This window comes from Benincasa hispida, chromosome 5 (genome assembly GCF_009727055.1).
Source record: "Benincasa hispida cultivar B227 chromosome 5, ASM972705v1, whole genome shotgun sequence".
In the NCBI taxonomy this organism is placed as follows: Eukaryota; Viridiplantae; Streptophyta; class Magnoliopsida; order Cucurbitales; family Cucurbitaceae; genus Benincasa; species Benincasa hispida.
The window spans coordinates 35,686,519-35,698,966 of NC_052353.1; the positions used below are offsets into that span (position 1 = coordinate 35,686,519).

Genomic DNA, 12,448 nt, shown 5'->3' on the forward strand with positions numbered 1-12,448 from the left:
GATATATTTTCGTATCCATTGGATATAACCAATCAACAGTACGATGACCTTCACAAATTTCTCGTAAGTACAACTGAGCCAAATTACTGTTTTGCCCTGTTGTTACATCTAACTTCTTAAGTACCACTGACTCCTTTAATGAACAATAGATCATAGTCCCACTATGACCAAACCACTTTTGGGCAAACAGAGGGTGTGACGCCACATTGTTCAAGACCCGGAATCAGGTCTTAAGGGAGAAATTTATCTACTTACCCCTGCTTTGGGGAAAGAGTGAATTCCATCTTTTGTAGCTGAGTTCCCAGCTCCTCAATCAGACAAATACCCAAAATGGTAGGCTTGTTAAGTTGGCGATCTAGCCACTCTCACCCATACAAATCAAAGGACCACCCTCATAGGCAAGAGTTAACAACTCACTCAGGATTAAGGTCATGTTAACTTGGAGATAAAAAACCAGCAATGTAGTCCTCGAACTTGGAGATGGAGAAGCAATAATGCAACCATCGAACTTGGAGACGAAGAAGTCAAATTTGAGGACTTTTTTTACTAGACTAAACTTAAAGCTTCCTTTAAGCTACCTACGTATCCTGATAATGGATAAGGATCAAGTCATATCGTAGTTCAAATATTTTTTTTCTTTTTTTTCTTGAGTAGTCTAAACTTAAAGTTTCATTCAAGTTGCCTACGTACCCTTTATAATGACAGGGATCAAGTCATAACATAGTTCAAACGTATTCTTTTTTGTTATTAACCTTTTAAGCTCATGCAAGCGAGGAGAAACATACAGTTTATACTCTTGCATTAAAGAGTTTTTACATGTTTATGAAGCACAAAATTTCATAAGAAACTTTCTTTGATTGGGCCAATTCTTAATCCATTTTGATCAACAATATTGTACGCTCCATTTTTGTAGACTTCTTTGACGATGTAGGGTCATCCCATTTAGGTGCGAACTTATTCCCCATATTTCTCATCGTGATGATTGGTCTTCTTACAACAAGTACTAGATCAAAAAATAAATGATCAAGGCTTCACGTGCTTGGCTCGATTGCCAAGCCTGAAAAGACAAGGTGAAAAGATCAAATAAGGCACAACAGCCAGGGTTGGAGTTTTTTAATTATGGGACTACGCTAGAGTTTTGGAAGTTGAACCTGACATTACTAAAGGAGAAGAGTCAAGATAGATAGAAGTTAGGCTCGACAGTTGAGTTCGACTTGATAGAACAGGGTAGATGAGACTTAACATGGAGCAGATGAGGATGACATGACAATGTGTCAGTAGATTGGACAACCCACAAATAAGGTAAGGCTTAACTTGATAGCCAAGCCTTACATGAGAAGGCAAAGATGAAATGATTTAATGTGGAACGGTAAGCAATGGTGATGTAATTAATTTTCACCATATTAGACAAATCAAAATCTTAAAAGTTTTGATAGGCTTGTTTGAGGAAGAGGAGAGAAGATTTTGGGGATGCTATTGTCGAAGCCAAGTAGTCCAAGGAAATGGCATAATACGAAGGATAGAAAGTTGAAGCAAAAGAAGGAGATTACAATGGGATGCCAAAGTTTGCTAATGAAAGCAGAAAGATTAACTCCACTTAAGTGTAGGAGAAAGAAAATTGGAGAACTAGCTAGATACAATGACGATTTAGTCAGCACTCCCAATGAGGCTTATCTCAAGGGTTTAGTCCCAGGAAGACAACAAATGGCAATGTGGTACACCTATGCACTTTGGAAAAAAAGACGAGCACAGTGTAAATATGTTGCTTAACACTGCTTAATTGGACGGATGCGCATAAGGAGGTCAATTGTACCTTTCTGGGGAAAAAGATTTTAATTGAACACTAAAAAAAAAGGTAAAGAGTCCAGGGTAATTGGGAAGGGCAAGTTTGTTATAATAAAATTAGGCCGATTAAAGGAAGGTATGACATAAAATTCAGAGAAGAAGATCAAGTCGGAAGGCAGCAAAAGGTAAAGAGCAATACTCTCAAGATTACATCTCAATGGTACGACCAAAACTTTGTTCCAAACTTGGCAGAGGGGTTTAATATTATAGGCAAAATTAGACAGAGGGGGCAAAAAATATTTTTGACATGTATCAAATTTAACATTAAAAAGTGAATGCAAGAAGTGAGGATAAGAAAAAAGAGAGAAGTTGGTTTGGGTCGAGCTCATACTACTAGGGCCAAGGCCCAGCCAAAGGAAACAAACCTGTTTTCTTGGGGGAGTTGGTGGGAGAATCCCTACTCTAAATAGAAACAAGGATAGTGAGAAGTCGGACCAAAGAAGACAAGAAATAAGGTTGAAAAGCATGAAGGAGAGGTAACTTAGAAGTTCTAATTTTTTCATCTCACCTAATTTTGTTACTGACTTAGGTATCAAAGCTCTATTTCTTTCTTTTGTAGGAATTCTCTTCCTTGAATTTCAAATTCACAGTTGTTGTCATGTGGTACTCAAGTACGTTTTTCCTTAGACAAAATTTGACATCAACAATTGAACTTGAATGAGTTTCAAATAATAAATATATGTTGTAAAATAATTTAAATGATATGAATTTTAATAAGAAAATATATATTTTTCATAAAACGAGGAAAAGAACATATTTGAGGGTGTGCTTCCTCTTCCTAGAAAATTGTTCCCTACAAAATCTTTCTGTATTCCATGTCTCTTACAAAAAGTTAGTCCTACAAAATCCTTTTTAGTCATTTATTAAGGCCACACAATAAAAAATGCTTTGTGGACAAGATGAAGATTGCCAAAACAAATCTCCAACAAACTAATATATTTCATGTTTAGCCCTAAACATTTTTTGTTTTTGGTTTAATTATAAAATGAACACAAAATCAATTTTAATGCTTCCGTCTAATGTGATTATTCCATTCATTTAATATTTATACTTCCAATAAAATCTTAACATTAATCATCTGATTGGTAATTTGAAGTTAATTGTTATTCAAATGGACAAAGTACTTTTTTCGAACAAGAAATGTACCTAAATATATTTTAAAAAGACTAATTATCACGAGGAGTTTGATAGAGAAAAATTCATTTGTGTAATTTGCAGGCTATTTTATTTTATTTTTACTAAGAAGAAAGGGTACATGTTTATTATAAAAAATGTGTATAATTATCATAAGAAAATATGTATTTATCATATCCAAATCAAGATTTTAAATGTCAATATTGACAAAAATATGTCAATGTTTCAACTTTATATGAATGTCTATGTGAATATCGACAAAATGTTGGTGTCAATCGACTTTTTAGAGCATTTTCTTACCTCGATAAGTTTAGATTTATATTGTTGTCAATGTTAGATTCACATCATAGATATTTTATTGATACTATGTTACATGTTTCTTCAATTTTTCTAAGATGTAAAACAAATGTTGAATCATTCTTCAGATTGATGTTGAATCTATACACATAAGAAAATATCGTGGTTACACCGAAAATTTAAAACCTTAATCCACATATATACAATATACTCTATTATTAGTAATATATATTAATGAATTAGTTATTGAAACGATTGAGATAATTTCTTTGTTGTCCCACACTACTATTAGACATTTTCTCTGTCTTCCAAAAAACCCCTAAAATGGACCCATTCCCAACTTTCGTCTCTATATAAAAAGCCCTTAGCTAAGCCAAACCCCCAACATCAACATTCAACACAATTAACCATTCTTCCAATTATAGCTTACAAATATGGCATTTGCCAACGTTCTCTCCTCTCTTTGTCTGTTGGCGTTAACCCTAGTCTTAGCTCCCATTTCCCCCATCGAGGCAAAAAGCTACCCTAAGAACTACATAGCCGCCCACAACGCCATCCGCGCGGAGGTTGGCATCGAGCCCCTCCATTGGAACGCCACTTTGGCTGCCTATGCTCAAAATTACGCCAACACAAAGATTGCCACTTGTCAAATGGAGCACTCTGGAGGGCCCTATGGCGAAAACCTAGCAGAGGGATACGAAGTGATGACAGCAGAGACGGCGGTGAGTCTATGGGCCGATGAGAAAAAACATTATGACTACAATTCTAATACATGTGTCAATGACTCTAGCCATTGTCTTCATTATACACAGTTGGTATGGAGGAACACCAAATCTATTGGTTGTGCCCAAGTGAAATGCCAAAACAATTGGGTTTTTTTGATTTGCAACTATTATCCTCCAGGCAACTATATAGGCCAACATCCATACTAACTTTTTAGATGATTAATTATAAGGTTTATTAATGGTTTTTTAATAAAGAAAAAAAAAACAAAATTAAATAATCTTTTTCGTTATTATGTTATATTCTATCCATATTAATTTTACTATTTTTGTATGCTAGCTTTCTAGCTAGCCTTTGGACGTAGTACATGAATAATATTATTGTCAAAGTGAACTTAACTTAATTAGCACTAATTGATGTATTACACTCTCTTATTAGAATTAGATGTACAAATTCTCATTCCTTAATTTGATTACTAAAAATTAATTTTAATTGAAACATAGCTCATTAATTTCATCTACCAGTTTATTTCATAAATTTTTGTAACCTTTATCGTCGATCTAAAATAAAATTTCAAATGAATCAAAGGAGATTTTAAGGAACATTATATTGTACATAAACACTTAAGGATATATATTATACAGAAGAAACATTTTTCATTTATGTCCACAGACTATTGGAAAATTGGATCTGATAGCAACATTTGAGGTTCCATTTTGAAGAATAGCAAAAATCGAAAATTTTTTCGAATTCTAGCAAGTTTCATCTAATGCAGGTATATGTGATTTTCTAAAATTTTAAATTGCGTTTAATGATATCTTGTATTACACCATAATTAAATTTTACCCTTCCTATATTTTAATATAAAAAAAATCACAAAAGTCCCTCTTATTTGTCTGAAGTTAAGAAATAATAAAAAAAATTCTTTTCAAACACGTTTATATCAATTTTTCATTTTTTTTATTATTTTTTTTACAAATCTTTTATCATCCTTATTATTACTGTTTTCATTATTTCTATTTGTATTTTTTTAATCTTGTATTGTCTTTATTTTTCAAATTTTTCTTTCTTTATTTTTTTCTTTTTACTTTTTTTTTGTTTCTTCTTCTCAAATACCTCATAATTTATTAGAAAATGAGTGCGATAACGCTCCCGACCTACTTTCTTTCTCATAGTTATTGCCTAGAAAATCAATGTTTGATGATTTATCCTCTTAGATCTATATGTTTAATCTTTCATCCCGTGGTTGTTATTGCTTTTACAAAAATAGTTCATTTAACAACTTGATTTTCTTCAAACACTTTCTAGAAATTTTCTTTGATAGGAGTACTTGTGACGTGTGATCTTGATACAAGCTATTTGATTTGGTTGCTCAGGAGAAAATGTACACATGGATTATCGGAAATATGTATTAGCATATCCAACATCAAGGTTTTAAAATTATGTTGACAAAATTATGTTGATATTTCAACTACAAATAAATATATCAATGACAATATCCACAAAATGTTGATGTCAATTGACTTTTTAGACCATGTTTTTTACTTTGGTAAGTTCAAATTCATATTATTATTATATTATAGTTACATTAGTGATATTTTGTTGACATCATAGTTGCATATTTCATCGGTTTTTTTAAGTTTAAAAAATCGATGAAATATACAACTATTAGACATAAGATATTATATAAATGTTGAATCATAGATTAGATCAATAAACATAAGAAAATATTGTGGATATGTTAACAGAAATATAAAACCTTAATCCTTATTATTAATATACATTAATGAATTAGTTATGAGAAATGATTGAGAATTTCTTTGTTGTCCCACAATGCATTAGACCATTGCTTTGTCGACCACACACTATCATTCAGAACTCTTTCACTTGGTAATAACATCAGTAAAATAATAGATTTATTTATTTTTAGAAATTTGATCAAACAACATTATATTTCAAGTTGAGATGATTTAGAATTATTTTTAAACTTTTTTTCTTTATTAAAATTTAAATTTTCAAATTTGCACTTTAATTAATATCATTAATTAGTCTGCATAATTATTATCTTATTATATTAAAACAATAACATACATTAAAATGAACCCCATTATTTTTCTTTTACTAGAAAATCTTTGTCAAAGTCTTTAAATGAAAAGTCCTATGTGCTATCTTTCAAATTTTTTAAAACCTTAAAATTATGTTTAAAACAAAATACAAAAACATTATCAAATTAGAATATAGGTTATTATTTTTATTAATTCTAAAACTTAAAGAACATTATATATATATTAAAATATCTCATAATACTTTTTTTCTTCAAGTTTAATAGCATGGAAATGATAGATTTGTGTTCGGTTGTGGCAAAATATTAGAAGAACACATATTCCATGTCTAAAATATTAAAAAAGCGATGGACTCCTAACACTATAAAAAAGTCTATGCCTTTGGGTCAACCACAGTTTGAAGTACTTTAAGTTTGATTGTGTTAAATTTCCTTTATATTCTCTAGGTTGAGAGTGAAATTAAAGAATATGAGTAGTACAACAATTTTGAAAGAGTACTCTTGTAATTTGTGCCATTAAAATAATTTTTAACATAGATGAAATCTTTTTGATCCATAATTTTCTCGTTAGTATGGAGTTTTTTCATGTTGATACTTGTGTTCCCAGATTTATTGTCATTTTTATTAATTTTTCTATTATTTTTCTGCTTATTTTTGTGATAGAAGTATGGAGTTTTCCTGAACAATTTGAAACTCTAACTTTCCTAGTGTAAATTTATTATTCAATTGAATTATATTCTGATTAAGAATATGTATGAGTGACAATTTTTTTCTTGATATGAACTTAACACTTGCTAAATGAGGAATATAATTTATCAACAAACTTTTTTTTCCAGGATTTTAATAAATTTTTGTGTAATTTGTGTTAATTGAAATAACCTTGTAAAGTGGAATGATATTAATTGGTAAAATAATTTAATTTAATAGATTGTCATTTCCTTTAAAGAAAGATAAAAAGAATCTACATTTGAAAAGTACAGTCAAACCGAGTTATTATACTGAGGTATTAGAAAATTTCCATGTTTCAAGATGAAAGACTACAAATATATATATATATATATATATAACAACAACAATAATAATAATCAAATTAGGGTACTCATGTTATAAGCTTCCCTAAGAAATTTCACCATCTTGTTTACTTGGAAAAGTAAAACAAAAGAAACAAAAAGACAGAGAGGATTTGTCTTATAATTATGGTTGTCCATCATTTTGAATTAGTAGGATAATGAACAAATCATGGGAAAACATAAGGGAATGAGTAGGTTTGAGGATTTTGTATTCCGAAAATGATGGGTCTCACATTCGTATATTGAGATAGGTCAATATTGGTTACTTTTACTTCTTCGCATGGCAAGTTGCTACTACAAACAAGTTGCACAAGTTCCTATAATATTCTTGAAGCCCACTTTACTAATCTTAATCTTTGACGGAATCTAAAAAATTAAAATGAAAAGTTTATTTGTGAAGTCGATATGAAGAATTTCAAAATCAAAGTTTTGAGAATGATCAATACCTTACGATTGCACTGATTCCATGGGCAGTACTCTTGGTCTATGAGAATTGGGTTGCTAAGGTTGACCATTATAATGTCTGAAAAATGCATATTGGTTGCAGTGCCAGCAACGGGAGAGACTAGCCATGTTTTGATCCTAACACCATTAGTGGTGTTCATTATGGTGCAGTTCTTCACTACGACACCTTCATCGGGTTCTTCATTAGTGTATTTCCCAAGACTTCCTATGCTTATTCCATGACCAAGCCCACATGTCACGTTGGTGACTTTTACTCGTTTGCGTCCATCTCAAAGGGAGATGCAATCATCTCCTGTTGCGATTCGAGACTTTGTGATTGAGATCCCAATCGATCGACCAATGTGTATTCCATCTGTGTTGGGACTATTTTCTGGTGCAATTATGTTGACACCATAGAATGAGAGGTTGTTGCATCCTAGGATGTTGATATGGATATTCTTGCTATCAAGTGATGTTATTCTCTTCACAATTGAATTGGTAATGAAGTTGAACCTTAAACTCTGCTCATTTAATATACAACATGTCATGTCAGGGTGAAGCCACAAATTTTTAATAGGAGGGGCAAGATCATGATCAATTTATTTTTTCCAATATATAATTTTTATACTTTCAAAATTTAGCACCTACTTAATGTTTGTAACGGTTAAAATTGATTTCTAAACTTAATTCTTTAAACATTATCATAAGTATTTACCATTATGTTGTGACCAATGAGATTGGAAAGAAAAATAATGCAAGGTATATAGTTCTTACAATAGGGAGATCAGCAAAATTTATGTTTTTATGGCAATCATTCTTTTCCCAACCTGCCTTTCCTTGACCATAAAAAACTCCTTCATCTGATAGTGTTAATCTATCAACATATGCAAAAGTAATCCAACTATCCCCTTGGGGTGTTTTGGAGCTTGCAATATTCCTCAAAGTCGAATTTCAATAGGGCTCTAACAAGGGCCATTAAATTTTCCTTCACTTACTTTAAACGTTCCTCTTGGAATTACCACCGCACTTGGACGAAAAGATGCACATGCATCATTCCATGCATCTTTCAATGACTATGTTTCACAAGTAACAAAAATTAGCAAAGACAATTTATCAATTCAATAAGTAATCACTTTCACTTTCATTTTATTGTGTGTGTTACCTTAGTGATATCAACACTAATCCCAATATCACCATACTTCCTCGAAGGAAAAATAACATCGACATGGGATCGAGTCTCCACTTTAAATGATAACAATGACATCAATAATATAGTAGTTAAGAAGCTCAATTTAATCACATCCATATAGTCTTTTTTTCTCTTTTAACTTATTCTTTATGTAAGATGTTTGAAAATTTGTCTGAAATTGATGTTTTATTTTGCATTAGAAACTCTCTATATATATGAATTGAAGAATAAAAGACAAGTTGCAATGAAACCAAAAGATGTTGCATAGGTTGTAAACTTGATGTGTGACATTATTAACCCACCATCCCTATTTTTTAATCTAAACACAAATTGATAACTAAAATTTGTTTATTGTGGACAGTTATTTCATTAAGGGTGTGTTGCAAACGTATACTTCCCTCACTCACCCAATAACAAATTTATTTAAGAAACTAAACATTGGCCAAAACAAAACAAAGCTTTTTGTGGCCATAAACTAATTGTTGCCTAATTAAATTATGCTAAGGTTTTGAAAAATTACAAAACTAATATGGCATAATATTTGGTAAAGAAAACCAAATTTAGAGAAAATTTGAAAAGCTATAGAATTTGGTATAAGATTTGAGAAGATTACATAAAAAATCAGCAAATCTCGGTGTGTAATCTGAACCAAAAAATAAATCCATTCATCACCCTAAATTTTCTTTAAAATGTAAAATGAGAACATTTTAGGAAAAGAAAACACACAACAAACGAAAGCCATGATTCAACTCTTCAAAATGCTAGAAGCTAGCATATAATTATCTTTTTCTCAACATCTCATATGAAAAATAAAAGATGTGACTTTTTACTTGCTTTCTGCACATGTTTTAATTTTGGGTGTGTTTTCCATGTATACCACCAAATCACAGAGATTGTGGCTAAAACAATCAATATAAAACTGTTCCACATCTGTTTTTCAACAAAAGTTATTATAGCATGATTTACTCTAAGCCCATTTGATAACGTTCTCGTTTCCTATTTTTTGTTTTTTGTTTATTGTTTCATGTTTCCTCTTTTCTACGAAAAAGAATATGTTTGATAACTATTCCCTTTCTCTGTTTTTGGAAATAAAGAAATAGAAATATAAACTTGTTTGATAACTATTTCGGAGCTTTTTTTTTTAATATTGTGATTAGGAAAACAATTTATGGAAATATAGTGATTTTGAAACTATTTACAAATCTATGGTTGTTTTGTAGTTTTCGAGGGCGGAGATTTTGTGTAAAATATTTTGTCGAGGGTTCAACCCTTTGACCTGTTGAAAATTAAAAAAAAGGTCAACCCTCGACCTCAAGCAAATTGAAGAAGATGACAAAATTTGAAGAAGAGGTTGAGGGTTCAATCCTTGACCTGTCGAAAATTAAAGAAAAGGTCGAAGGTTTGACCCTCGACCTAACGGAAATTAAAGAATCGTTTCGTAATTATACACGACCGCACACAAATGTTTAGTAAATTACAATGCGATCGTTTAGTAATTATACACGATTGCACACAATCGTTTAGTAAATTACTATGTGATCGTTTAGTAATTCTTTATTAACGTAACAATAGATGCAAACTTCCGGAAAGAACAAGGGAATGATGAACAACTTTTTTATTAGACGACAGGAATCAAATAAGATTAATCGGTCGCTTACGAGACGTTAAACGATCGTTTACAATTTTTCCACGATGGCTCAGTATGACTAAATGATCGCTTACTAAATCCTTTGCGATCGCCCACAAAGTCCTACACGATCGCTTAACTATTACAATTACACGATCACCTTCTCAGAACCTATACGATCGCATACCTTATACTATATGATCATCTACCAAATGCTACACGATCACTGAGCTTTACTACATGATCGCCTAGTGGAAGTAGACGATGAGCGGCACGCTGCAATGGATTCTTCATGACAGCATCTGCCGAAATCCCACTCTCGAAAGCTCTCTTTCCTCACTACACGATCGCCCACAAACTCCTACATGATCGCTTATCTATTACTATTAGACAATCGCCTTCTCATAACCTATATGATCGCCTACCTTTTACTATACGATCGTCTACCAAGTGTTAGACGATCACTCAGCTTTATTACACGATCGCCTTGTGGAAGTAGATGATGAGCGGCACACTGCGATGGCTTCTCCACAATAGCATCTTCCGATCTCCCACTCTCGAGAGTTATCTTTCCTCACTACACGATCTCCCACAAACTTCTACACGATCACTTAGCTATTACAATTAGACGATCGACTTCTCAAAACCTATACGATCGCCTATCTTTTACTGTACGATCGTCTACCAAGTGCTACACGATCGCCTAGTGGAAGTACACGATGAGCGGCATGCTGCGATGGTCTGTCCACAATAGCGTCTTCCGAACTCTCACTCTCGAAAGCTCTTTTTCCTCACTACACGATTGCCTACAAACTCCTACACGATCGCTTAGCTATTACAATTAGACGATCGCCCTCTCAAAATCTATACGATCGCCTACCTTTTATTATATGATCGTCTGCCAAGTCCTACACGATCGCTGAGCTTTACTACACGATCGCCCAGTGGAAGTACACTATGAGCAGCACGTTGTGATGGCCTCTCCACGACAGCGTCTTCCGAACTCCCACTCTCGAAAGCTCTCTTTCCTCACTAAACGATCGCCACAAACTCCTACATGATCGCTTAGCTATTATAATTAGAAGATCGCCTTCTCAGAACCTATACAAGCGCCTACCTTTTACTATATGAATGTCTATCAAGTGCTACATTATCGGTGAGCTTTGCTACACGATCGCCTATACGATGACTAAACAATCACTTATTAAATCCTCTATGATCACCTACAAAATCCTACAAGATCACTTAACTATTACTATTACACGATCGCCTTCTCAAAACCTATACGATCGCCTTCTCAGAACCTATACAATCGCCTACCTTTTACTATGGGATCGTCTACCAAGTGTGACACGATCGCTGAGCTTTACTACACAATCGCCTAGTGGAAGTAGATGATGAGCGGCACTCTGCGATGGCTTCTCCACGGCAGCTCTCTTTCCTCACTATACGATTGCCCACAAACTCCTACACGATCGCTTAGCTATTACTATTAGATGATCACCTTCTTAAAACCTATATGATCGCCTATCTTTTACTATACGATCATGTAACACCCCGCCCCGAGCCCGCATTCTTAAGCCTGAGGAAAGGCATGATATTTACTAATGCTACTTTTATTAACCTACTAGTTTCCCTTTAGAACCTTATTTATTATAGCAGTGGAAAAATATTCTTACATGCTTTATTTAGGAAGCTAGTTTACAAATTCAAGTTGCATTTACATGGGTGACACTACCCCGACTACTAATCTCATTTAGTACTATTTCTAAACTCGTGGCAGACTTTGACCAACACCGCAACCTGGACTCTTCTGCTACCTTTGAGAGAAACACGGAAACAAACTATGAGCTTTACAAAGCTAAGTGAGTGGTATCACAAATACAAGTCTTTTATAGATCACAAGTATTATCACGAGGTTCCAATGCAAACCTCCACCATACCATGAAGCTTTTCATAAACCTACCTACACACACGGTAGATAATTAAAATTCATCTCTAAAAATATCAACCTATGTGCACATAGTTCTCCCTTTCGTGGGCTCAGAAGCTAGGTC

The 12,448-nt window shown here is 32.9% G+C and overlaps 1 protein-coding gene and 1 pseudogene across 1 annotated transcript; one reads left to right on the top strand and one right to left on the bottom strand.

Annotated features, from left to right (window-relative positions):
- The first annotated feature begins 3,707 nt into the window (after positions 1–3,707).
- Positions 3,708–4,208, top strand: LOC120078696 (basic form of pathogenesis-related protein 1-like). Its single transcript, XM_039032993.1, has one exon. The coding sequence runs from the start codon at positions 3,711–3,713 to the stop codon at positions 4,206–4,208; it is 498 nt and encodes a 165-aa protein (XP_038888921.1). The 5' UTR covers positions 3,708–3,710.
- A 3,090-nt stretch (positions 4,209–7,298) lies between these two features.
- Positions 7,299–8,839, bottom strand: LOC120077312 (annotated as a pseudogene).
- Between the last annotated feature and the right edge of the window lie 3,609 nt (positions 8,840–12,448).